We start from the raw sequence: 23,109 nt of genomic DNA, 5'->3' as shown, positions 1-23,109 counted from the left end.
GAACAATCCAAAATAAAAAACCTTCTTGCCAACATGCAATTGTTCAGCTCCTGCCATAACAGGAAGGAAAAGGAGGCCTCCTGTGTGGTTCATGAGATTTACCTTCCAAAGGAATTTGGTCCATGAAGACAATCATGGGTGTAACCAAAGCCCCACATTGCTACCTCAGTATCTCAGCCACATGGCAGAGCTTCCTGGGCTCTGACCTTGGTATTGTTCTGGTAGAAAATAAACACTCAGCTTTGCTTTTTAGTGATTCCTCCATTTTTTCTTCTTGCCAATGGAACTTGTGAAGGAACTTTATACATCAGAGGTTTGGACCAAACCTCTCATCCATTATTTTTGGTGCCTGTAGTGACCAACTCCTGGCATGTCAGAGGAAGGTTAGGGAACAAGGCAGAATGTGTCAACTGTGCAATGTAATTGAAAGCAAAACTCCCTCAGTACCATCCCAGCAGGAGCCTACAGAGGGTGACATTTCAAAATGACTGGCAGCCACTGCAACTTTGTAACAAACCCTTAGGATTTCATTAACTCAGGAAGCTCATGCATATCTTTCCCGGATACTGTATGAACAATTGCAGCCTTCCTGTTGTTGGACAAAGCCTTTTTCAGACCATAACTCTGTCCACATGAGAAGGGAATGGAATTTGCTCTCAAGTGCTGAAAAACCTCAGCAGAAGGAGCTGTAGGAGGCATTGTGGGCACTAGAGGGGACCTGGCAGTGGGAAAACCCCAAATTAGGGAGAAGATGAGATATAAATGTAGAAACTTATATGTATCTTATATTTTATACATATGGGCTTGTAAATGAGCTAATGAAAGTGCTAATTGACCTAGTTTCCTATGCATATATTTCAAAGCTGGCTGGGAGGAACTAAAATTCATTACAATTCACTTCTTTAGAGTATCAATTCCATCATTTCAGTTGAAATAAAATAGTTTCTATTTTTTTTTTTTTTTCATTCTTTGGCTGCTAGAGACTAGAAATAGAACATTTTTATCTTGGATATACAGTCATGGGGTTACAACAAAAGAGGGGTTCCAGACCCTTCCATTCTACTCTAGGTCACAACAGCATTGTTCCATGGAGTCCTTCTCCTGGAGTTTTGTTATCTCACTGAGATTGACAGCACTGAGGTTTTCATGTTGTGTGGGGAGGATGAAGAGATTGTTCTTTGGTCTGAGGAGGATCCCCAAACACCAGCCTGCAGCACAAAGCACAGACAGCCAATCCACCCCACAGGGAAGTGAAATGAAGCTCAATGTGATAAATGAACCCACAGAGAACTTCCACATTTTCTTTGCAGAAGAAAACCCCGCGTTAGGAAACTTTTATTATTTCAGTCCCTGATCAAAGCTCTCTTACGTGGATGCATTTTTCCTTGACATTTGAATTAATGAGCCAAATGTCTCCAGTGAATTCAAGATGAGCCTGCAACACCTAGAGCTGTTTCTATGGCAGCTGCATGGTGGCACAAACTGGAGGCTGTGACTTCACTGCAGGATCATACAGCAGGGCAGCTGGGCAGAAGTCAATTATTTGGGAATTCTAATGAGTAGTAAAAGTATGGCTGTGAAGGGAAGACCTGGTTTACATACATGAGGTCTGTAAGTGCCTAGGCAGAGGGAGTACCTTAAAATTTCATGACATTGTCATGTCTCTTTCTTTTAACACACACACACACCCAAAAGTGGATATGTCACTTAGGGAGGTTTTCCATGGATTCCACAGAGAACCCCTGACCTCACAGGTTTTTAACAGTTGCATTATAATTCACACATCATCCTGTTTGAATTCTTGTAAAGAAACAAGCTCTTACTCAAGGGGTTTTTGCCACTTAAGGAGAGTTTCAACCTGTCCTCCTCAAATGTAAGATAGGGAGCTTGACATTTCAGATTGTTGCAGCTTTCTATAGGAGGAAGCTGCAGAAGGAACTACCCAAACCATGGTCCTGCCACACCTCATCAATCCTTATTTAGCCCTTTGCTTGGGTCAACAGTGCTTGTCATTGTTTGGGCTGAGAGTGAAGTAATTTCCTTCACAATTTTATATTAAGTTTCATATCTGGGTCTGGTGATAGATTGAGAAATTAAGTGTTTCAGCTGGAAGTTTAGTTCAACAACATGAGCCAATTAAACAAGAATGTAAAAGTGGGCATAAATCTGAATTCTGAATATTGAACTGACATTAACTGAAGACTTGCCTGCATTGGTACAGTGTATTCTGCTGTAACCCAGATCCTGTTGCTTTTGTGGGCCACTTCCTTCACACTGGTACTTACTGAGCTGCTAACATCATCCTCTCCTGTCAGAGTCTGTGAGAAGTGTGTAGACAACTGTCTGGACAAAACAGAAAAGACAAATAAGCCCATAAGAATAAAACATGACAGCTTCTTTGTACCATTCTTGAACAAAATGCACTCCAAGATAAAAGTCAGATGGTCATTTTCAAGTAGGTGAGAGAATTTTTGAATGAGACACATCAGCTGGGTCAAATTCTGCCTTGGTTTCACTTTCACACCTTTTGGCTTTGAATTGATGTACACAAGAAGATAATTTCTATTTTCCCATCCTAAATGACACAGACAACATGAGGTGACATCCTGACCCTTCAGATGCCATTTGGGAAACAGCATTTATCTGCAACAGGCCTTGATGTCATGCAAAAACTTTCCCCCATGCTGTGTTGCTGTGCACCTAGACTCTGACTTTTTCTGTCACAAATGGTAGTGTCCTGTCCATGTTGTTTTTCTTTAAAAGAGCTTAAAAACCATAGGCTTTAATTTTTCAGAGTGACTATTTTTGTGCCCCATGCTGACTGCTTTAAAAACCTTGGCCTAACATTTTTACTTTCTCATGAATTGAATGTGTTAAGGAGGAAGGACACCTCTGTTCCAAAGCTGACAGGAATGTCACCCAGCTCATCTAACTCATAAAAGCACTGTCAAGTTTGAAAAAACTATTGTATGTTCAGAAGATACTTTCTACATTACATAAAAGTGATATAAAAGGCTTGCTTTGAAAAACAAGCCACAAGCACTTGCACCAATTCAGGTTAACAACAGACTTTTCTGGATGGAGATAAAATAGAATCTGAAGGACAAAAATACAAAGCAACTGATCACTGTTCCTTTATTTATATCCTCTGTTTTGACAGCATTTCAGCCTTTTCCTCCTGGAGAACAGTGCTTTGGGATAACAATGTTGTTGGAAAGTGGCAGTGGGAACCCAGCTCTGAGCAGCAGAAGGTGGGCACAGAACCTCAGCAAGGCCACTTGGATTTCCTGCAGATTTGGTCCTTGGTGTGATTGGGATCAGTGTGCGCAATGTCCTGGCCTGCCGCCCTCCCAGGAGAATGAAACCAACTCCACCAACCTCAGCAGACTTTGTTCAGCAAACTTATCACTGAGAACAGCCCTTGCTTGGCAGCACAGAGCAAAATTTGCCCTTTAGAGGCAATCAATTATGGCACATTCCTAAAACATCTTATTGTTCTTGGAATCTGCTGCAAGGGGTGACTGACCATTGCATCTGACCTTGAGCAGGAGGCTCTAAAGAGCAGGCTCTCATCTCAGAAACTGCTGTAAACCTGACACCAACCAGTGGAGTGATTTTGGATTTTTCAGAAAAGAAACAAAACCAAACATCATGGCAAGAAACAAAACTGTGTTTTCTAGGGAAAGCTGAGTTAACTCTGCCCAACCAACCCCTCCTTGTTAATAACATCCTATGCCACTCCCACCTCAGAGGATCCACAGCCACATCCACCCTCCAAGGTGGTCTAACACCACATCAATGGTCTTGTTGCTGCTATGGCATCATCTCCCCTCAGGACTACCAGACTTTGCCAGCCTGAAGTTATGCTGGGACAACTGGGGCTAAATGGATGGAAGCCAGCATCAGGCCAGCCTCCTTCTGGGCCTGACTCTCCAGCCCCAACACTTCACACCAGTGCAGAGGAGGTGTGACACTCTTCTGGGCTGGGCAGAACACACAGCACCCACTCCACAGGGCTGGCAGTGCCAGGCAAGGCACAGGGCAGTGGGGTTCTGGGGTCATCAATGACCACAGAGATCTTCAGCTTCTTATCTCATGTTGCTTGGGACACAGTTCCACCTGGTCTGTGCCTGGTTTCATGAGGTGCTGGGACCAAAAGGAGCGATGAGGTCACTGCTCCTCTCAGCAGAGCCAGTTGGTGGCACATACCTTGGCTGTGCCTCTCCTGCTGCACAGTCACACAAAGCTGCAGCTGCCCAGCGTGTTCTGATCCAGCTGTGTGCATCTGGCCCAGAGGCAGGAGAGGTGTGAGGGCACCACTGACACTGTACACACAGGAGGTGGGGCTGGAAATCTGCAGAGCTCTCAAGGTCCGACCTCCAAATCCCAGGCTCCGAGTCTGAAAGACACAAGTTTGGATAAGACTCCATTAGCCCCAGATTTAAAGGATCAGGATCCTCTCTCATGCAACACAATACTCTCATAAAGGCACAAAATCTACAAACCCTACAACACAGATCTAATGTTTTTCTTCCAATCCTTTAGTACTTTAAATCACTTACAACTGTAGACATGACAAAACCTTCAGAACCAGACAGACTTCTTGGCTGCTGCTATTGTCTTAAATGCCTCAGCTCACAGGAACAAGGCACGTTCTGCACAAACAAGCTTAAGCTTTAAAGATGTCTGTGATCACTCCTTAGGCTTTAGCTGACCACAGTACAGCTGCAAGTGGGAACCAGAAACAGGCTGGGGATGCATTTAGATTCTAGAATAGCCATAAAGAAATTAATTTTTAATATAACACAGTCAAGCCTATGTGTACATGCAGCACAATATTTTTAATAACAGAAACAAACAAAGAGGAGGGGTCAGATTGCTTGAGCAAAGCAGAAGTATTGTCTCCTCTTCCTAAAAGCCCTTTGTTTTCACACTAACATCTTCCATCTGGTTGGGGTCTGACCTCAGCAGCCCGGCCGGACCGTTCATGCTCTTGTCCGTGCTGTTCCCATATAAGGTGATGTCTCTTCGGGGAGCCGGATTCTCATTCGCTCAGGTTCATCCCACTCGGATTTGCTGCTCTCTGCGGTCGAGCTCTGTCTCCACTTTGCTCGGCAGCATCTGCACAGCAGTGGCTGCAAAGGGAGGACAAAGTCAGGAGGGAGCAGTGAAGCTGTGCCTGCAGATCCAGAGAGCTCTGGATTGTTGATTTCCGTCCTCTTTCCTCCACAAGTCACCTCTGCAGGATGTCTTTGCAATAAGCAGCTTCCACAAGCCTTTCCCAAGCTAAATAAAAGACAAATTCTATCCAGAGAACTGAATGGAGCTGTAGAGCCGAACTCTTATAACAACGCTCACGTCAAACTTTCCTTCAAAATCTGTATCACTCTCCGTGCAAACTAATTTGGAAAATGCCCCCAGAATTATACAGTAAGGAAACTGGAACACTGGCCCTCGAGTCTGTAAGACTTGACTCAGCACATCACCCAAACTGAGATAACTTAATACAAGTTAAGCATAAACAAATCTCAGCTGCTTCCTGTAATATTTACCCAAGGCTGCACTGAGAGTTTAAAATCTCTATCTGTGAGGATTCTCTTGTGATGAAGAGGTCAAGGCACTGAGCTAAGCCTTGATTGTTTTCTTTCAGGCAGTAATTGTGAATATTCACCACCACGGTAAATACCAAGCAGCAGGGGGGCAGCCAGGGGGCTGCATGCATGGAGAGCACAAACCCGGTGGAAGAAAGGATCATGATAAATGAAACCTTAAGGATGTCGTGGGAACTCGCTCACTTTTCCCAAGTTGGGAAGTCCCACAAAACTGGGCTCCAATGTGTGATTTTGCTCCTGCCTCCAATCACCTGAGCTTTCAAACACGGCAACAAGTTCAGCCAGTCCAGTTCTAACAAGGTCTGGTCATGGAGTCTCCTTTCCCAGAGTCAGAACAGACTTCATGGGTTTCCATCTCACCATCTCTTTTTCTTCTTATCTTGGCATTATCTAAAGCTTTCATCCTTCCTCTTCTTTAACATTACAGAGACATGAGAAGAGGGGAATGTTCCTTTCCTTCTGGGAAGGTGAGAGGACTGGAATAGTCTCAATAGAAAGCAAACTCTCAGAGCAGCAGCCTCCCAGCCCAGATCCCTCTCCACCCTCAGCACTGAGGAAGAAAGATGAGTATCAGTGTTTACAGAAACAGTGTTTCTCCAGGATTAAGTGATGGGGAACTCACAGGCACCTCCATCAGAAATACCATTCTCATCTGCTCTCTCTGTGTTCTACATGCTCAAAATACTCATCGGAGAAAACAGAAACTAATACCAGGAAAGCATGACAAAGGAAAGCAGATCTCTTCTGGGAACCTGTAGGTAAATACGATTCCTAAAGGTCAGTATATGGACTGAAAGCACAAAGGAAACATGATCTGCTTTTAAAGTTCAAATCCAGGAGTCAGGAGACTTGGATTATGTTCCTGGCTCTAGCACAGCTCTCATGCCCAACCACAAGGCACCCGTCCATCCCTTCTGTCACTTCATTTAACCAGTTAAGAGCTCAGACATCAATCAGTGTCACCCCCCAGCCTTCCTGAGAAGACCAATAAATTTTATGAAATTATTGTATGAAGCGTTTTCTGTTTCTCAGAAGGAAAAGAGGAGCTAATCTAAGTTAGTCGCAGTGCTTAGAATTGCAAAGTATTACATTTATGGTTGCTACTTACTGAGTCAAATTCTGCAGTGATTTACAACCTGTGCATTTCAATTGGCACCAATTTAACATGACTCACTGCATATTTTAATCCATCATCTGGGGACTCACATGGGATTCTAAGACTATCCAAGAACCTAATTGAAATAGCAGAGAGGCTCCAAAATCCAACTATTTCAGGCCTAAGCATGGCTTTTGAAGGATCTGCGAGAACAAACTTGCAGACTGAGAGATTCCATGAACAAGTTTGACTTTAATTTATAGTCTGGTTAGGATTGTTTGGTGTTTTTGAAGCTGCTGTCCTTGTTTCAGATTTATGCACTACATATTTATTGCTGCTTTGAGGCACGCTGACAACTGATGTTCAGCCTCAAGGACATAAATTTGCCATTTTTCCCAGATGACGCCTGGGCCCAGGACTGGCTCTTCCTGTTCCACACAGATCCTCTGCACACCTTTCTATCTCCAAGGAATTAAGTAACCATTCACCTGACACGTACATCAGCCACACTTGACATCCCTTTGTGCTGTCAAAGGCTGCCAGAAATCTTAATTGGGTAACTGCAGCAATCTGTTTGTACATCTCCTACACATGCGACAACGACCTCCCTCAGAAGGAGCCGCAGAGCCAAGTTTATCCTCCAGAGGCTGAATCTCGGACCTATTTCTGCCACTGCTCGCACTTGTTCCGTGAAGGAGCCCCACGAGAGACCTGCCCTGTGCCCCAGCGCCCTCAGCCGCAATTCCCGGGCTGTTCGCGGCGGGAAGGGGCCGGGACAGGGCTGTGGGGCGCAGCGGGAAGGACTGACCGGGGCATGCTGTGGGGACACCGGGAGGGCTCCCAGTGCGGCGGGATCCGCGCTGCCGCAGCCGGCTGTGAGGGCAGCGATCCGCGATCCGCCAGAGGAGCCCGGTGCCGGTCGCTGTCCCGGTGCCGGTGCCGGTCCCCTCACAGTTCGGCCTCGCCCCGTCACGGCCAGGCCGCGCCCCCTCACAGCTCGGCACCGCCCCTCCACCATGGGCCACGCCCCTCAGTGCAAGACCACGCCCCCTCACCTAGCGGCCGCGGCCCGGTTCGCGCCGCTCTCCGGTAACGCCGGAAGTGACGCCACGCCCGTATCCTGGCAACCGTCCCCGCGGTAACGGCGCGCGCGAGGCTCCGGTCGAGGCCTCCCCGCCAGGGCCCGGCCCGGGCCCCGATCCCGCAGCCCCGGCAGGGCCCGGCCCGGACCCCGATCCCGCAGCCCCGGCCCGGGCCCCGATCCCGCAGCCCCGGCAGGGCCCCGATCCCGCAGCCCCGGCAGGGCCCGGCCCGGACCCCGATCCTGCAGCCCCGGCAGGGCCCCGATCCCGCAGTCCCGGCAGGGCCCGGCCCGGATCCTGCTCCCGGCGCCGAGGGGCGGCCGGACCCAGTCACCGACCCCCCCGGCATCTGCTGTGTGCTCTCTGCAGAGGCTTTCCCGGGTCACAGTTATGGGTGACCAAATGCAGGTCATTGTTGAGAAGCTCAATCAGGAGCCCTTCAAGAAGAGCTACAATTTGATCTCGTTTGACTCCCTGGAGCCGCTGCAGCTGCTGCAGCTGCTCAGTGATGTTCTGGGGGAGATTGACCCGAAGGTAAGGAGGGCACTCAAGGTGCTCACACCTCCTGAGGTGGCCTGACACTGGAATTTGCTTTTCTTTAGGTTTGGCTCAGTATAATCCTGCAGTGTTTGTCTCACCAAAAGAAGCTTGTATGAATTTTCCAGGAAATAAATGTGCCTGGCAAGAATCCTTCCTGCCTGTACGTGTGAGTGCTCTTGGCAAAGCAGCAAATGCTGCTTGGGGCAGGACGGCAGCATCCCTGCTGCCCAGAGGCTGATGACGATGTTTTTCCTGTGAAATGAAAGATCTTGGTTCATACTGACAGTCGTGTTTAGTCAAAGTCAGGCTGTGTCCTGCACGCACCCAGGGCAGGAGCTGATCAAGAACTGAACCTCCCGACTGTGCTGTTGCAATTATATCCCAGTCCTGGGAGGCTGCCAAAAGTGTGTGTGAGATCAGAAGGGACCATTCACACACCTGGGGAGTGGATACCTGTGCCAGGATGTCCGACTTCCAGGGTGGATGTGGTCAGTGTGACTGCACAGATGAGATCCCACGAGCAGGGAGAAGAGATTCCTGGAGTAATTGACAGGAAAATCCATTAGAAGAGAATTGAAGTTTGGTGATATAAGGGATGATCTCACTGTTGTCTGGTAAATTAATAAAGTCAATGTTGTCAGATATGTAACATCACTTGGACAAACAAGTTTTAAAAAAAAAAAAATGGTGTTAGGAAATAATGTAATGTTATCCTAAAAATTAGTAATTATTAAATCAATTGTTTTATAATAGTTACAATATTTTTTACTATATGAATAATAATAAAGAATAATTACTTATTTAATTTTAAAACCCGTTCAGCATGCTGTGGACATCAGAGAGGAGCTGCCAGAACAAACAGCAAAAAGAATGCTGAATCTGCTTGGAATCCTCAAATACAAACCTCCAGGGACTGTGTCAGACCTGTGAGTACTTTTTTGCCTAGAAATCACGTTAAAACATCTTTTTTGGATTATATGGTACTGACCTTTAGTTCAGGTGAGCACTGCTCCAATGTCCCCATGGATCTTGGGATGGGATCTGAGATGTGGATCCAGGTGGGCGCCGTTCCCGTGTCCCCGGGGATGTTTTGGGGTCCCAGGTGGGCGCTGTTCCCGTGTCCCCGGGGATGTTTTGGGGTACCAGCTGGGCGCAGTCCCCGGGGATGTTTTGGGGTCCCAGCTGGGTGCCATTCCCGTGTCCCCGGGGATGTTTTGGGGTCCCAGCTGGGCGCCATTCCCGTGTCCCCGGGGATGTTTTGGGGTCCCAGGTGTGGCTCCAGGTGGGCGCTGCCTGCAGTGGCGGCTCGGGCCGGCAGAGGGCGCCGCCCGGCCCTGCCCAGCCCCGGCCCCGGTCCCGTCTCACCTGTGCCAGGTGATGCCAAATCCCGCGTTCCCCCCGCTCTGCCGGCATCCCCAAGGCTGTCACAGGAAAGGAGGAGCTGTCACTGCTGGGTTTATCCTTGCAGTGTGTTACGGGGTTTTTATCTGACTCAAGGTAAAAGAATCAGGAGCCTGAACTGCAGACTTCCAGCTCAGAATGGGTTGGGTTGGAAGGGACTTTAAAGATCACCTGTTCCAACTCCCTGCCATGGCAGGGACACCTTTCACTATCCCAGGTTGCTCAGAGCTCCATCCAACCTGGCCTTGAACACTTCCAGGGATGGGACAGCCACAGCTTCTCTGGGCACCCTGTGCCAGGGCCTCAGCACCCTCACAGGGAAGAATTGCTTCCTAATTCAAAGCCCTCTGTCACTGTGAGGCCATTCCCATTGTCCTGGTAAAAAGTTCCTCTCCATCTCTATTTTGTGCTCCCTTCAGGTTCTGGAATGTGCAAATTCTTCAGCCTTCTCTTTTCCAGGCTAATCAAACCCAAGCCTCATCATGAGCATTTTCTCTTCTAACAGCATTACAAAAATCATTAGGCAAGTGGAGAAGGAATGTCAAAACATTGCAGATTTTTTGTTCCAAGCCAGCATTCTTTTGTTTGAGATTTATTGGCATTTTCTCCCGGTTGGTTCCATGCAGGAGTGCTTTTCGCCAAGGGCTGGTTACTGGAAGCAAAGCTGTAATTCATCCTGTCTTGCATTGGCTTCTTCAGAGGACCAATGAACTCAGGACCAGAGCTTACCTGGCACGTTTCTTGGTGAAGCTGGAGGTGCCAGCAGAGTTCCTGCAGGATGATACTGTGGCTGACTTCAACAAACAGGTACCATTCCTCATCAATGCCAACCTTTCACCTTGATTAAAGTGCCAGTGGGAGGAGGGATAAATGAACCAGGGGGTTAATGCTGGCATACATGTCCAAGTGAGTTATGTTAAAAGCTTGTTGGAATCAAGGATAAGCAAAGATTCATAATAAAAAGTTGATGTCTTGACCACTTTTCTTCCAATAACCCTGAAATTATGGATTAATAAGTAGCACTGAATTAAAAGTCCTTAAGCCCATTAAGCATTGGGTGCCAAATAATGTTCAGAGCCGTTTTGGCTTAGACAGACTTTTAGTTCTTAATTTTTGAGCAGGTTTGAGGGTTTTTTCTATGAAATATGACCTGGATATTTTTAACTTTATAAAATTACCACTTCAAACAAGTCCAGGAAATGTTATGCCCAAAAGTCGATGTCTCCTAATCATCCATTGATTGTATTTGTAGTCGTGATTGTCCTGTGATAGTATTTGATGCCCAATATTTGTATGAGCTTTACTCCACTTTTGCTTTAACCATTTATTTTTTTGTGAATAAAGAAAAGATTTCTTTTTCTCTGTGCTGACATTCCTACTTATTATGTTCCCACTTCTTTTGTGAGCATTAAATGTTGATTTTAGATAGACTGGGTGGATTTGCAATGTAAAACTGGAAGTGAACCAAAGTTTTGCGTTTATTATCCGAGGTACATATTTACTTATTTTTCCCAGTTTTCTGTGCCTTTTGTTCTGCTAAACCACAGTGGGTTTGAGTGTTTGTAAGAGGTAACTTGATCTGTTAACTCTGCACCAGCAAAGCTGAACACTCTCACTGAGACTTGACTAAGCCTTTTATTTTTTTGTTACCTCTAACAATATTGGATTTATACCTTGAAATAACTCAGCAGAAGTAGCAGGGAGAGAAAGGAATGCAGATTGTATGTTTTGTTCAGAATGTCACAGTCTTAGTGTGTATAAATATCCACCTCCATAATTTCCATGATGTAAGATGTGTTCCTTTTTGGGATTACAGTAATAGAACCATCTCATTAAACTAATACTCTGCTGATTAATTCAAAAGAGAAGCTGGGGTAATAGAATGCCTTACTGCACTATAACATGACAGTGCAAATATTTAGGTACTAATGAATTAAACAATTAGCCTGAATTATTTAGATACAGCCTTGCAATGGTGTCTTTTAAGGGAAATTTCAAAAATGAGAGTTCAGACACCTTTTAACACAGTTAAGTTTTGTGGGTGTGTACATTCAAACTAAAATGAACTTTTGTAAATTACTTACAGAAGATACTCAGCCAAACTCCCACCTTCCCAGCTGTGTTGTGATTTAGACATTGGATTATCTGCAATGTATAATTTAAGAAATAAGCAATTTCAGGCATTAATCTTGTTGTTCAGGCTTCAGTGATTTGCTCCAGGTGCCAGAGATCTCTTTCCATGTAGGAACCTGGGTGGTTTTTTGGTCATTTGAGTGTGTCCCTTATTTCAGGTGCATGTGGAGCACCCAAAGGGAAAAGTGAGAACCTTATTTTTTGTTATGATCCATCAAACTCTGCTCTGCCTTGCTTGAATCCTGCCATTGGCCTTGAAATTTCATGTTCCAATGGGGAAAAGTTCTATGGAACTCCTCTTTTGACAGAGGTAGAAACACACAAAGGAGAACTCTTGGCCACCAGCAGTGGGAATGCAGTTGCTCAGAGACCACCTGCTCATTTTCATTCTTGTAAAGGATTTCCAGAGTGCATAAGGGGCATCATGGAAGCCAGTTGGGTTTTACTCCTGCATTTTGTAACTTGTTCCTCCTCATCCAGCCTGTGCATTCCTTGTTGCACCATTATTTGCCACCTAATCCAGCTCTTTGTGATTTTATCTTCTCCTTAGCCGTTTTATTGCTATTTTTTTGAATTCCTTCCAGCTTGTCAGTGTGTGCTTGCTACTGAAACAGCCAGGACTGAGCAGAGTGCTCTGGATGCTGCTTCCCCAGGGTTTGATAGAATGGAGGTGCTGCTTCACTGCTCAGGCTCTGATGCCTTTGTTTGAACAGCCTTTGCTGTTGCCATTTGGTATTCACCTTTCATATCAACTGCTCTTTCCAGGAAGTAAAAAATGACTTGATACTCTCCTTTTAGATTTCCCCATCTCATTGAGGGCTGTTTCTGTGGAGATAATCTTTCCTTCTACCACAGCTCGCGTTTCTCTGAGTTGAATCTAAATTTATTTCCTCTCCATATTTCTAAACTCTTGCTGTCCCCTGTTATTTCTCTACCCACACAGACTTTCACACTGCCTCTCAGTTTAGGATTCCTGGTGGGCAAAGTACTGGTGTGGAAGTAGCACACTGTCTCCTTGTCTCTGAGTGCTGAGCTGCATCTATCAATCTCTGGGATGTGGTGAGGGTTATGCAACGTGGCACAGCCATTTCTCACGTGTTCACTCAGCTCTGCTCTTGGGCCACTCTGGAAACCCAAGCCCCATTGCTTCCTTCAGAAGTGTTGTTAGAGCAAACACTTCCTTTTGGGGCTGATTTATATATGTGGGATACACAGATGTATAGTAAGAGAGAGTAATTTATTAATTTGTCCCTCTCGAGTGACGTCTTCTTGTTTTGCAAATACATTATGTATTACAGAAGGTGAAAATACTGGAAATTGTGGAGGAAATTGTGAAGTTCTGATTGTCTCTTCAAATGGAAGATAATGCACTGTGATTTATTTCTGCTTTATAAGTTGACAGGCTTTTGCAATGAGAAAATGCCTTTTTATCTTATTCTCACCCTATTTCTATGTCTACATTTACTGTCTTAGTAGTAAAACAGTGTGTTGATCTGAAAATCCTTAGACACAGAGCTCATTCTGCACAATTTCCATTTCATTTCACAGTATGAAGAACTCATGGAAGCATTTAAAAACCTACATAAGGAGCACGAGCAGCTCAAAATATCTGGTTTATCAACTGCAGAAATAAGAAGGGTAAACAAACTCCACCATTTTTTCTTTAGTTGGTGTTCTGCATGTCAGTTCCATGTTTGTTGGCTTTGTGGACAGTGTGAAAGCTGTAGAGGCCAGAGCTGGTGGGCACTGCAGCTGCCTCTTGAGCTGCTCTCTGTTGGCAAACACAAAGTCCTCGCTCATGCTTAGAGCTGAGATTTCTGGAGCAGATTGGGGAATGAGGCTGCCAAGACACTGTGCAGCATGATTTCCAAATATTGGAACTCCATTTCCTCTGAATGCAGACTGATACAAAGCCTTTTGCTTTCCTGATAGCAGCTAATAATTCCAGAGGGTGTTGAATGAATTATGAGCTTAAGTCAACAGAAATGATGAACCCACGTGGCTCAAGTGTTAAGTAGAGATATTTGCTCTGTTTCAGCACAATAATTAAGCTTGTGTGTACAGCTTTCTAGTGGACACACTGAGAAGCCAAGCAAATGTTGAGATAAGGCCTGCATTTGGAGAATTCATTTTCCTTTCTCTCATAACTACCGATCTGCAGAGCTCTGCTGTTGTAAAATAGGACTAAAGGAGAATAATAATAATTAGATACATGTTTCTGCACTAGAAAGTGTTTCTTTTAAGACAGCTTTAATACAAAAAGTGGCAGCAGACATCTCTCATAAGCAGCTTCATGCAAATTGGTCTGCCAGGAATTGGGTAATGCTGGTGACATTAAGAACATATGTCAGACTGCATCAGATGTTGAATTCATACTGATGCCTTCCTTGGTGCTTTCTGTTTGTTTGTTTTTATTTTAGAGAAGTCCACCTGCTTTTATTTTAAATGTTCACTGTAATACTCAAGGATGCAGATGAAGAATGTTAGCATAAAGAGAGTGGGAACTGTGGGGGAAGTAAGAGAGAAGAGAGATTGGAATCCTGGATGTTTGATCATAGATCAATAAAATTACAACCGCCTCTGTGGATTCAGGGAAGAATTCTGATTTTCATATTAATTTGAAGAGAACTTAGTCCAATCCAATATACATGGGGAATAAATTAATATTTCTTTATCTGCTTTTCCTGCTTTTTAGGACATCAGTGCAATGGAAGAGGAGAAAGATCAACTGGCCAAAAGAGTCGAGCGTCTTAAGAAGAGGGTAATAAGAGAAGTAACACTCCTACATTTCAGTGTCATAATCCTTGGCCTGCAACTCCCATTTTGGAATGCAAACAGGGATTAAGATAAACACACTGTATGTCTAGGAAGGAATCAAGTAACTAATTGACCTACAGGGAATCTCCCCAGGCGTTGATCCAGAGCTTTTAAGAATCTCGAGTCCAGTACTTTGCTGTCATTTCTGAGTAGTAACGTGTATGGAAGGGAAGTGCTAAGTGGGCTTGTGAGACATCTGATCTCTTTAATGTATTTCTCAGCTATCTGACAGCAACATGCACTATTTATCCACTTGCTGTAGGTGGAGACAGTACAAAATCATCAACGGATGCTTGAAATAGCAAGACAGCTTCGCTTAGAGAAAGAGAGAGAAGAATCTCTGGCTCAACAGAAACAAGAACAGAAAAGCCAGGTACTGGCAAAAGAGTTGTTGATGTTGTTTGAGAATTGAGCATTTTAAAAATACATCAGGAACAGCAGTAGATGGGAGAGTTTCTCCCAACCCCAGAAAATTAAATTCCATTTACAAGATCTATGTACATTTTAAGGGAAGAGGCTTGACCCTGCAAGTTTTGAACACCACACTGAAGGTACTTGGCTGCCTCAGCTCCCACTGACATCATCCTTTAGCATTCCCAGGAAATGTTCATTGACTTATTGCTGGGGCACCCAAAGGGAACTCTTCACATTTATGGTAGTGAGCAAATGTTTCCTTGGTTTGATTTCTATCTCTGTGTTCTGCACGAAGGTTGCAGGGGCTGAGCAGCACAGCAAGTACCTTGTATTTTTCCTGGGTGGGGGTAATATGTATTCAGGAGCAACCTTGGGATTTAGACACCTGCATTTGGGAAAAATGAAGTCCTGAGAAGCCCTGGGAGCAGTTGACATCCAAGTGTAAGGGTGGGTTTTATTCTGTCCTGTGTTGTCAAAACAAGATATTCAATAGAGCCCAGTGCCATTTGGTTACACTGCCTCACCAAGGTCTGTAGCCTGAATTTCAACACTATTAGAATGAGGAAAGCTTTCAGATTTCTGATCTTGCAGCCTTTGTCTGGATGTGGGATCAGTGGGAATCAGTGGCCTCTCGAGCTGTTGGGTCTTTGCTGCAGCCTGAGTAAGATCACGACTGAGTGATGTCCAGTTAATTCCAGTTCTTACTACACATCTCCTTAAGTCACAGAAATGCAAATCAGCTGGGGCTTGTTTGGCAGGAAGCTTTCCAGACTCCTCCTGGGATGGACAGTGGATTGCTGTGACACCTCAGCTGCATTGCAGGATAAGCAGAGTTACCTGCTGCAATCCTGATTCCTGCTGCCTTTTGTTGTTGTTGTTGTAATGCTCAAGCCACTCATATTTTTGGTTGAAAATTGTTGGATGAATTTCTGCCATCAGAGAAAATATCACTTGGGAGAACAAGAACACTCTTCTCAATTAACAGGAAGGAATATCAAGTAAACCCAGGCCAAGTGTTGAAAATTTGGTCTGGCACATTTCCCTTGTGAAACAGAAAATCTCCAGGCATTAAAGCTGCCATGGTTTGTGTTTGGGGCTCTTTTGGGGCGCTGTGGGTTGAGTGCTTTGCACATGGATTTCCAAGGAATGACTCTGTGTGTGTCCAATTGTCTCTCCACAGTTGTTCCACACGGAGCAGAGGCTGCAGAGAGCCCAGGTGCAGCTGAAGGAGATGCAGCACATGGTGGCAGATTCCAAACCAGAAAGTGAGTAGGGCTTTTCCTCTTGCATCCTGGGTTGGTGTGGTGCAAAACATGCCATAGAGTGCTGTATAAATTACTTCCAAAATTATAGAATCTGACTTCTTCTCAATTTAAATTTAGTAAACCAAGTTATTGTCCTGCTCTTTCAAGAACATTTACTGTTTCAGTTGCATCACACAACTGCTTTGGCAGCTCTTCTGAGTTAAAGGATTTTTCTCAGTCACCACCTCATAGAATTGTTATTACTTTATAATTTTACTTTGATTTTTTAATGATTCTCATCTGCCACTGAACCACAAGTGGAACTAAAGGAGTATCTGAACCATCTCACAGGGACTTGCAGTGGATTTTATAACTGTTCCTTTTTTGCAGTAGCTATCAGAGAGTTTATACAGCAAAGCTGTGTCAACAATTCTATTTCAGTTCCTGGGCTTTTTTAAGGCCAATGGAAACTCGATGGGTTCATTTCACAGAAGCAAAGGTAACATAATAAAAAGCCAGTAAATATGTCATTTAATCATTGAGATGAAAATAAAGTTAACATATTTAATTTCCTTATCTCGAGTCCTGCTTGCAGGGGAAAAAAACAAAAAGTATTTAGATGTTCCCAATCAAAGCTTGGAGTCATTACTTAAGAAAACTTCTGTTGAAATTTTGCCCAAACAGAGACCTCAGGACTCAGCTTTGTAATTGCTTTCCCCAGTTACAAAGGCACTGCCTGTAGCAGCAATTACAGAATGCCAACTGTGGGGTTTTTTAAATAATTGAAATTAGGTGACCACAGTGCACTGAATAGGTTCCATTTATTTTAAAAGCTTTGTTGGTCTACAAGGTAGCACCATTTATTTCATTGTGAAGATTCCCTTTGGCTGCAGTTTGGTACCTCAGCTGCCTCCTGGTACCAGCCCTGTCTGCTGACAGTGCAGCAGCTGGATTTTCACTGCAAGTCAGATCCTTCCCTTTAAAGGAAACTTCCTGCATTTTTAATGCTTCAGGTGTTTTTACTTCCTAAACAAGATAAAATGTTCAGAGTTGTTGCTAACAAGCAGAAGCTTTGTTGTTTGTCTTATGGATTTGATTACTTCACTTTATAATTAATTTTATATTTAAAGAAATGTAAAGGAACTCTGTAAGGAAATGCAACTAGCACATATTCATGAGTGTTATTAGCATGCAATTAGCATCAGCCTGCTTCAGCTGTGCCAGGAGAATATGCCTTGTGGTGGATGGGATTTCAACTCCTAAAAACATCATATTTAGAAGACTTTGTATTGTTTCATTAATTGTTATGATGCTGCAAAACAGCTGGAAGTGATTCTGCTGCTTCACAGAAACTCCTGCCCTGCTCATTCATTTCAGCCCTTCCCTGTTCATTAACTTCAGTCTTTCCCTGTTTAATAACTTCTGAACAGGATATTGTTTAACTAGAGAAGGATTTGCTGCTGGTAGCACTAAGTAACATGAATGTTCCTATTCTGGAGGGGTTTTTTTGTGGTGTTTGTTGTGTTGAATATGAACAGTATTTTTATTGTCACTGGGCTCTGCTCTGAATAACCACAACCCAGCTCACACTTACTCTGCAAGACTGACATAATTCTGCTCTGCTGCACAAACAGCAATTGATCACATAAAGAAACAAAGCAAATCACTGAATTCTTGGTCCCTGTCCATTTTACAGGACATTCCTGGTTACTTTATTGGCAGATATAGGAAGAAGTGAATGAGTAGCTTGAAAATATTGATTAAATATTAAAATGATCTGTTGATGAGCAGTAAAATGTGTAATTTATAAACTTCATCAAGTTAATATGTAGAAATAGATTTAGAACACTGAGAACTTCAAAGATTCTTGTCAAAGAGGAATTGCTTTGTGCAGATGCCTATTTTATTTCATTCTTGATGAAAACCAGAAATTTAGGAACCTATTACTTAAATATTCCATTTGGTATAAAAAATTAATATTTTTCTCTTCCACACAATTATCTTTTCCTAAAATTCCAAGTTTAAATGATCTCCTCCAACCCTGCAGACCACATTACAATTAAAAGTTATAGAAGTATTTGGTAAGGGAGACTGGCTTAGGTGGAACTTTATTTCATCTTCAAATGATTTTATTTGATGCAATTGATGCAAGGTCATGGTAAAGCACTTTTAAGATAATTTGATATCTGTGATGAGAATACAAGTCTGGTTGCTGAGATTGATGGGTTTGCTGTAGTTGATTTTTTTAAGGTCATTAACTCTTCTACCCCATTTTGAACAAACAAGGCAGCAAAAATTCAATGTGGTCTCTGTTAAAAGGATTAAAAGGAGTTTAGTGGAAGGTTTGGAGAAATAGAATGGATGTTTGGCCTTTTTTTGTTTGGTATTTACACCAGATTGCTGAAAGAAAATAGCAAATGATCACTGGTGAGAAATAAAAATAAGGAAATGGCTGAATAATGAGGAGACCCTTGATTCCAAGGGACCACAGTGGCTTGGGAAGCCAAGCTCATGCCCACAGTATTTATTTTAGGGTCTAGCCAGATTCCAGGCTATTCCCCCAGGAATAATGTACATGCAATGTATTTCTGGCACGTGGGGCTCTTTGCTAGGAAGTGCCTGAGAAGAATTTGTGGGTCAGGAAGGGCAGAGCTGGAGCTCCCACTGCCATGGATGAGGTGCCTTCCCTGCTTCATCGCTGGGACTTTCTTTGCCTCTGGGTTTGGCTCTGGCACACCCAGCCCTGCAGCCCCTGCTCGTTAATTCAACATTCAAGAAGAGCACTGAAGGGTCAGAGAGGTTTCAAAGAGCTCTAATAATAATTATAAACATGAAAAGCAGAACTTAGGATCCCAAATTCAGGAAACTTTTGGTTTTTCAAGGATATATGGAAGGCATGATTGATCTGCCAGTGTTTGCATGTCCCAGGCCCCTGTTGAAGAGAGGGAAAGTGCAAGGGGTGTTCCTGTGGAGGAAATCATTTCAGCCCTGTCTTTGTGGCTGGGAGAGGGAAGGATTTGATGCTGGAAGTTTGTTCTACACTTGGTCATGGCCTTCCCATGTGATAATAAACCAATTATTGGCAGAGAGTCATGAAATAAATGTCCCCCTCTTTTTTTCCTCCCTTTTAAAAACTGAATTCTTGCTGCAAATGGTTCTGGTCCAGGATGCCCAGCTGGCATTCTGTAGTGGGATTCTGAGCACAAAGTTAATCAAGATTTAGCTCCATTAACAGAATTGTGCAGAGAAAATTGCTGCTCTTCTACATGACTGAGCAAGCACGAATAAACTCTTTCTCCCATCCCTCTCTTTATAATAATAATAATAATAAAAAAATTTGAATGGAAAACATGAGGAGTGCTCTGAATAGCTCTCCACATGTAAATATGTGGTTGGCAGGAGCTTGCTAAAATAACCTGAGGGCACAGAGCCAGATTTCTGTGCTGCTTACGTGTGTAGATTTTGTAACCATAAGTCAATGTTGAAACATTAAAAACAGAATTTATATGTGTAATGGAAAGATCTGAAGTATGCTGGCCTTTTTTCCTCTCTAGCCTGGGAATTTCAAAAGAATGCTTTTCACTGAAAAAAAGCCCAAAGCAGGAGCTGTCCTGTGTTTTGGTTTTTAAGGTTCTGTTAAGCAGCAGAAGTAGCTCTTAGGTAGCTCCTTCTCCATGTGTTGAGTTGTACAGGAGGAAAAATATATTCAGTGTATTCAGGAAAGAAATGATATTACTCATGAGGGATGTTGACATCATGTCTTTCCCCATCAAGAAATCAAGTTTTAACTGGTTGTGTTGCTCCATGAGGACTCAGCACAACCCAGAACACTCAGGGGGTAACAGGACTTGGTAGCAGCTCCGAGGTTGTTTGAGAAATAAATCAGATTGTGATCAAGGTTATACCCCATGAACTCAAAAAGTCTCTGCTCTTATCAAAGCTCTTGTGGTTCTTTGCTAAGTTTCTTGTCATATCTACAACAAATCATTTAAGAATGTACATTTTTATCAGAAAACTGAAGTAGCACAAGAAATGAAGTGTAGGTTATATATGCAGATTTCTTTGCTGCTAAAAACCTCAAGAAATTGATTTAATTAAAATATTAATATTTCATATCAGAATGATGTAATTGATATCACATTGATTTCCACAGCACAGGTCTTGGTGATAAATATCAGACTGGGAGTGGTGCTCCAGTCACTTGTGAGGTGATAATTCAGCTCTCAGGGTGTGTGGGAAGCAGCTTTGCTGCATTTGCACAGGTGGGAGATTTCTAGTGAGACATTAAGATGTGTCCCTCCTGCCCAGCTCTGCCATGGGCTGAGAAAGGCTGGAATTGAGGTCTCCTGGAGGAAAGGGATGGGAAATCTCTCCCAGGAAGTCCCAGTGTGTTCCCAGGGTGCAGCTGCAGTGCCAAGTGCACGATGGCAGAGGAGCTCCACTCTCCCACTCCAGAACCAGTCTGGGGGCTCTTTGTTTTCACACATGGCCCCTCCACCAAGGGGAAAAGCTCCTGTGGATGTGTTGCTTTCCATAAACACAGCAATCAACAAACTGGGAAAGAGGAACTCCCACTCGGTTTTAGTTTCGTTGGCAGCGCCGCTTTCCCCAGGCCTGGTTTTTCTCCCAGTTCTTGAGTTTTTCTCAAGAGCTGATGGCTTATTTCCCTTCTGGCAGCTCTCCTGGCAGAGTAGGCTGGGAGCAGGGCTCAGGAGGATCTCTCAGGACACTGATTTAGAGGTAAATAGCAGCAGAAAAACGGGGGCCCCTTTTCCTGGGCTCTTTCACTGTGTTCTGACCTTTCCCTTTGGCAGTCAGGCTTCTTAGCCTGAGAACCAAAAGCTGTTTTCATCTGCATCCTTTCCCATCTCTGCTTCAGCAGCATCAGCTGCACTTTTGTATCTCTGTGCTCAACTTCTCTCTGCTTGTGCAGTAAATGAAAGAGATGGAGATTGTGAACTTCTTGTTTTCCTTGGCATTTCATCACAATTCCATCTTCTCCCTAATAAGGAGAGAACTAAAATCCCAACCCTAACAAGTTGTTTGAAAACCAAAAAGTACCCTGGATCACCTGGATCATGAAAAATACTCTGAAATACCCATTCCCACTCTCATCTGCCGTGCAGCTTCTGAATCTTGTCCTTGGCACAGGAATTGTAGTTCTTGTAGTCCTTGTCTCTGAGGAATTATTCACTGAACTGCCTGTTGTCAGTGGAGACTGTGCAGTGTCATTTAAATCGATGTTTCCTTTTATTCTATTGCATTTTTCTATCTGTGAATCGTTCTTATCTTGAGTTTATTTAGAAATGATCTGTTAAGGAGCCTGAATTACTCTGCCTAGAAAGAGCCAAGTCCTCCTGAGCCTGGTAAGGTGTGGGTGCATCAGGCTGGTCCAGCAAAGCTTATAAATGGGGTTGCTTTGTTTTATTGGATTGTTATTTTCTGCATTCTCAGCCTATAAACTGTCCTGAGATTAAATGTTTGTTCTTTCAAGAAGAAATCTTTACAGGAAGGCAATCTGTGTTCCAGCAGTGTAAAGGACCCTTAAAGTAGGCATACATTAAACTTTGCTCATTTTAAGGCCTTTTTAAATGCCAGAGAGAAAAAAAGTTTTATTTTAAGCATGAATCTCCAAGGATATAATAAATCTATCAACGAGCTAGGCCAAATGAAGATTTTTCTACAGATAAAGGTTCAATGGCTGTTTATTCCAGCAGTGTGTGTTGAATTCTGTATCTGACTCAGCTGGAGTTTCCTGTGAGATGGAGTTTTCTTGTTATTAATGAGAAGAATCTCTCAAGGAGCTGATAGTTACATGTTCAAGATAGAAGTGCATAATAAATCCTCTTATATTGTTTAAGATCCAGATTAAAAATTTAAATCAAGTAACTCCCCCTTTCTCTGAGCACTGAAGACTCAAATGTTATGCTGTTATTGTAATCAGCTGCTAAATACTTTATTGTGTTGGGGAAATCAAACTTAATTATCTGCTACATTGCTTTTATAGACACTCACTGATTTAATTTGTTTTTAAGGTTTAATGAAGAAACTAGAAGAGGAGATAAATTTCAATTCCTACCTGGTAAATGAAAAAATACCCAGAGAGATGGAAAGTAAAAAGACTTCAGTGTATTTCTTACAAAAGTTGGTTGCAGAGCCAGCCATGACTCAAGCTGATCTCACTGCCCTGGAAAGTGAGGTGAGGGACCAAGGTGACCCTGATTTGTGTTCTGTAGCGTGCTCTGAGCTGCCTGGGCTCTGCAATGTTCTTATCCCTGTTCATATCCCAGAGAAAATGTTTCCTTCCCCAAGCAGCCTCCCCGCAGCTGTAAAACCAAAGGTGTCTCCATCTCTAATTGCAAACTCTCTGATAAGGTGTTTTTAAATACCCACAAAAGAGACAGACAGGAATAAACCAGCCCCAAACCAAACCCCAAACCCAGACATATCCTCAGGTGCTCTTGAGGAAATTGTGTTCATTCAGCACTAAAGGGCTGATTTTTCTTCTCCAGATTTCACTTGTTTGAAACTCTCCCCTCCATCGAGGGGGTTTATCCCAACATTCCCTGAGGGATGTGGCCTCCTCATCCTCCTCACAAGATGATGCCTCAGTCCCTGTGCAATGCCTCAGAACTCCTCAGTGTTTGGAAGAGCCCTGCATTGTTTGGTTTCGTTTTTAAGAACAAAGAAAATTTAGGCATCAAATACTTGATTTACCTTTCCAGGCTTTTTCATAAGTTAAAAGCAAATAGTCTCAGAAAAACCCTCAT

The 23,109-nt window shown here is 43.6% G+C and overlaps 1 protein-coding gene and 1 long non-coding RNA gene across 2 annotated transcripts in view; one reads left to right on the top strand and one right to left on the bottom strand.

The window, feature by feature from the left end:
* Positions 1-1,750: 1,750 nt before the first annotated feature.
* Positions 1,751-7,677, bottom strand: LOC143695443 (uncharacterized). Its single transcript, XR_013184617.1, has 4 exons — positions 7,517-7,677; positions 4,964-5,135; positions 4,210-4,399; positions 1,751-2,343 (listed from the first exon to the last, which is right to left on the bottom strand). It is a non-coding gene; the product is annotated as an uncharacterized LOC143695443 (long non-coding RNA).
* A 79-nt stretch (positions 7,678-7,756) lies between these two features.
* IFT81 (intraflagellar transport 81) overlaps positions 7,757-23,109 on the top strand; it is a 37,909-nt gene continuing 22,556 nt past the window's right edge. The window contains exons 1-8 of the mRNA XM_077187698.1: positions 7,757-8,324; positions 9,153-9,256; positions 10,358-10,538; positions 13,413-13,502; positions 14,560-14,625; positions 14,944-15,054; positions 16,276-16,360; positions 22,375-22,538. Of these exons, the coding sequence (XP_077043813.1) occupies positions 8,181-8,324; positions 9,153-9,256; positions 10,358-10,538; positions 13,413-13,502; positions 14,560-14,625; positions 14,944-15,054; positions 16,276-16,360; positions 22,375-22,538 (945 nt within the window). The 5' untranslated portion in view covers positions 7,757-8,180. The remainder of the gene's footprint in view (positions 8,325-9,152; positions 9,257-10,357; positions 10,539-13,412; positions 13,503-14,559; positions 14,626-14,943; positions 15,055-16,275; positions 16,361-22,374; positions 22,539-23,109) is intronic.

The sequence above is a fragment of the Agelaius phoeniceus genome, chromosome 18 (assembly GCF_051311805.1).
Source record: "Agelaius phoeniceus isolate bAgePho1 chromosome 18, bAgePho1.hap1, whole genome shotgun sequence".
In the NCBI taxonomy this organism is placed as follows: Eukaryota; Metazoa; Chordata; class Aves; order Passeriformes; family Icteridae; genus Agelaius; species Agelaius phoeniceus.
The sequence above is the reverse complement of the archived record's forward strand: the minus strand, read 5'-3'. Positions and strand labels throughout refer to the sequence as shown.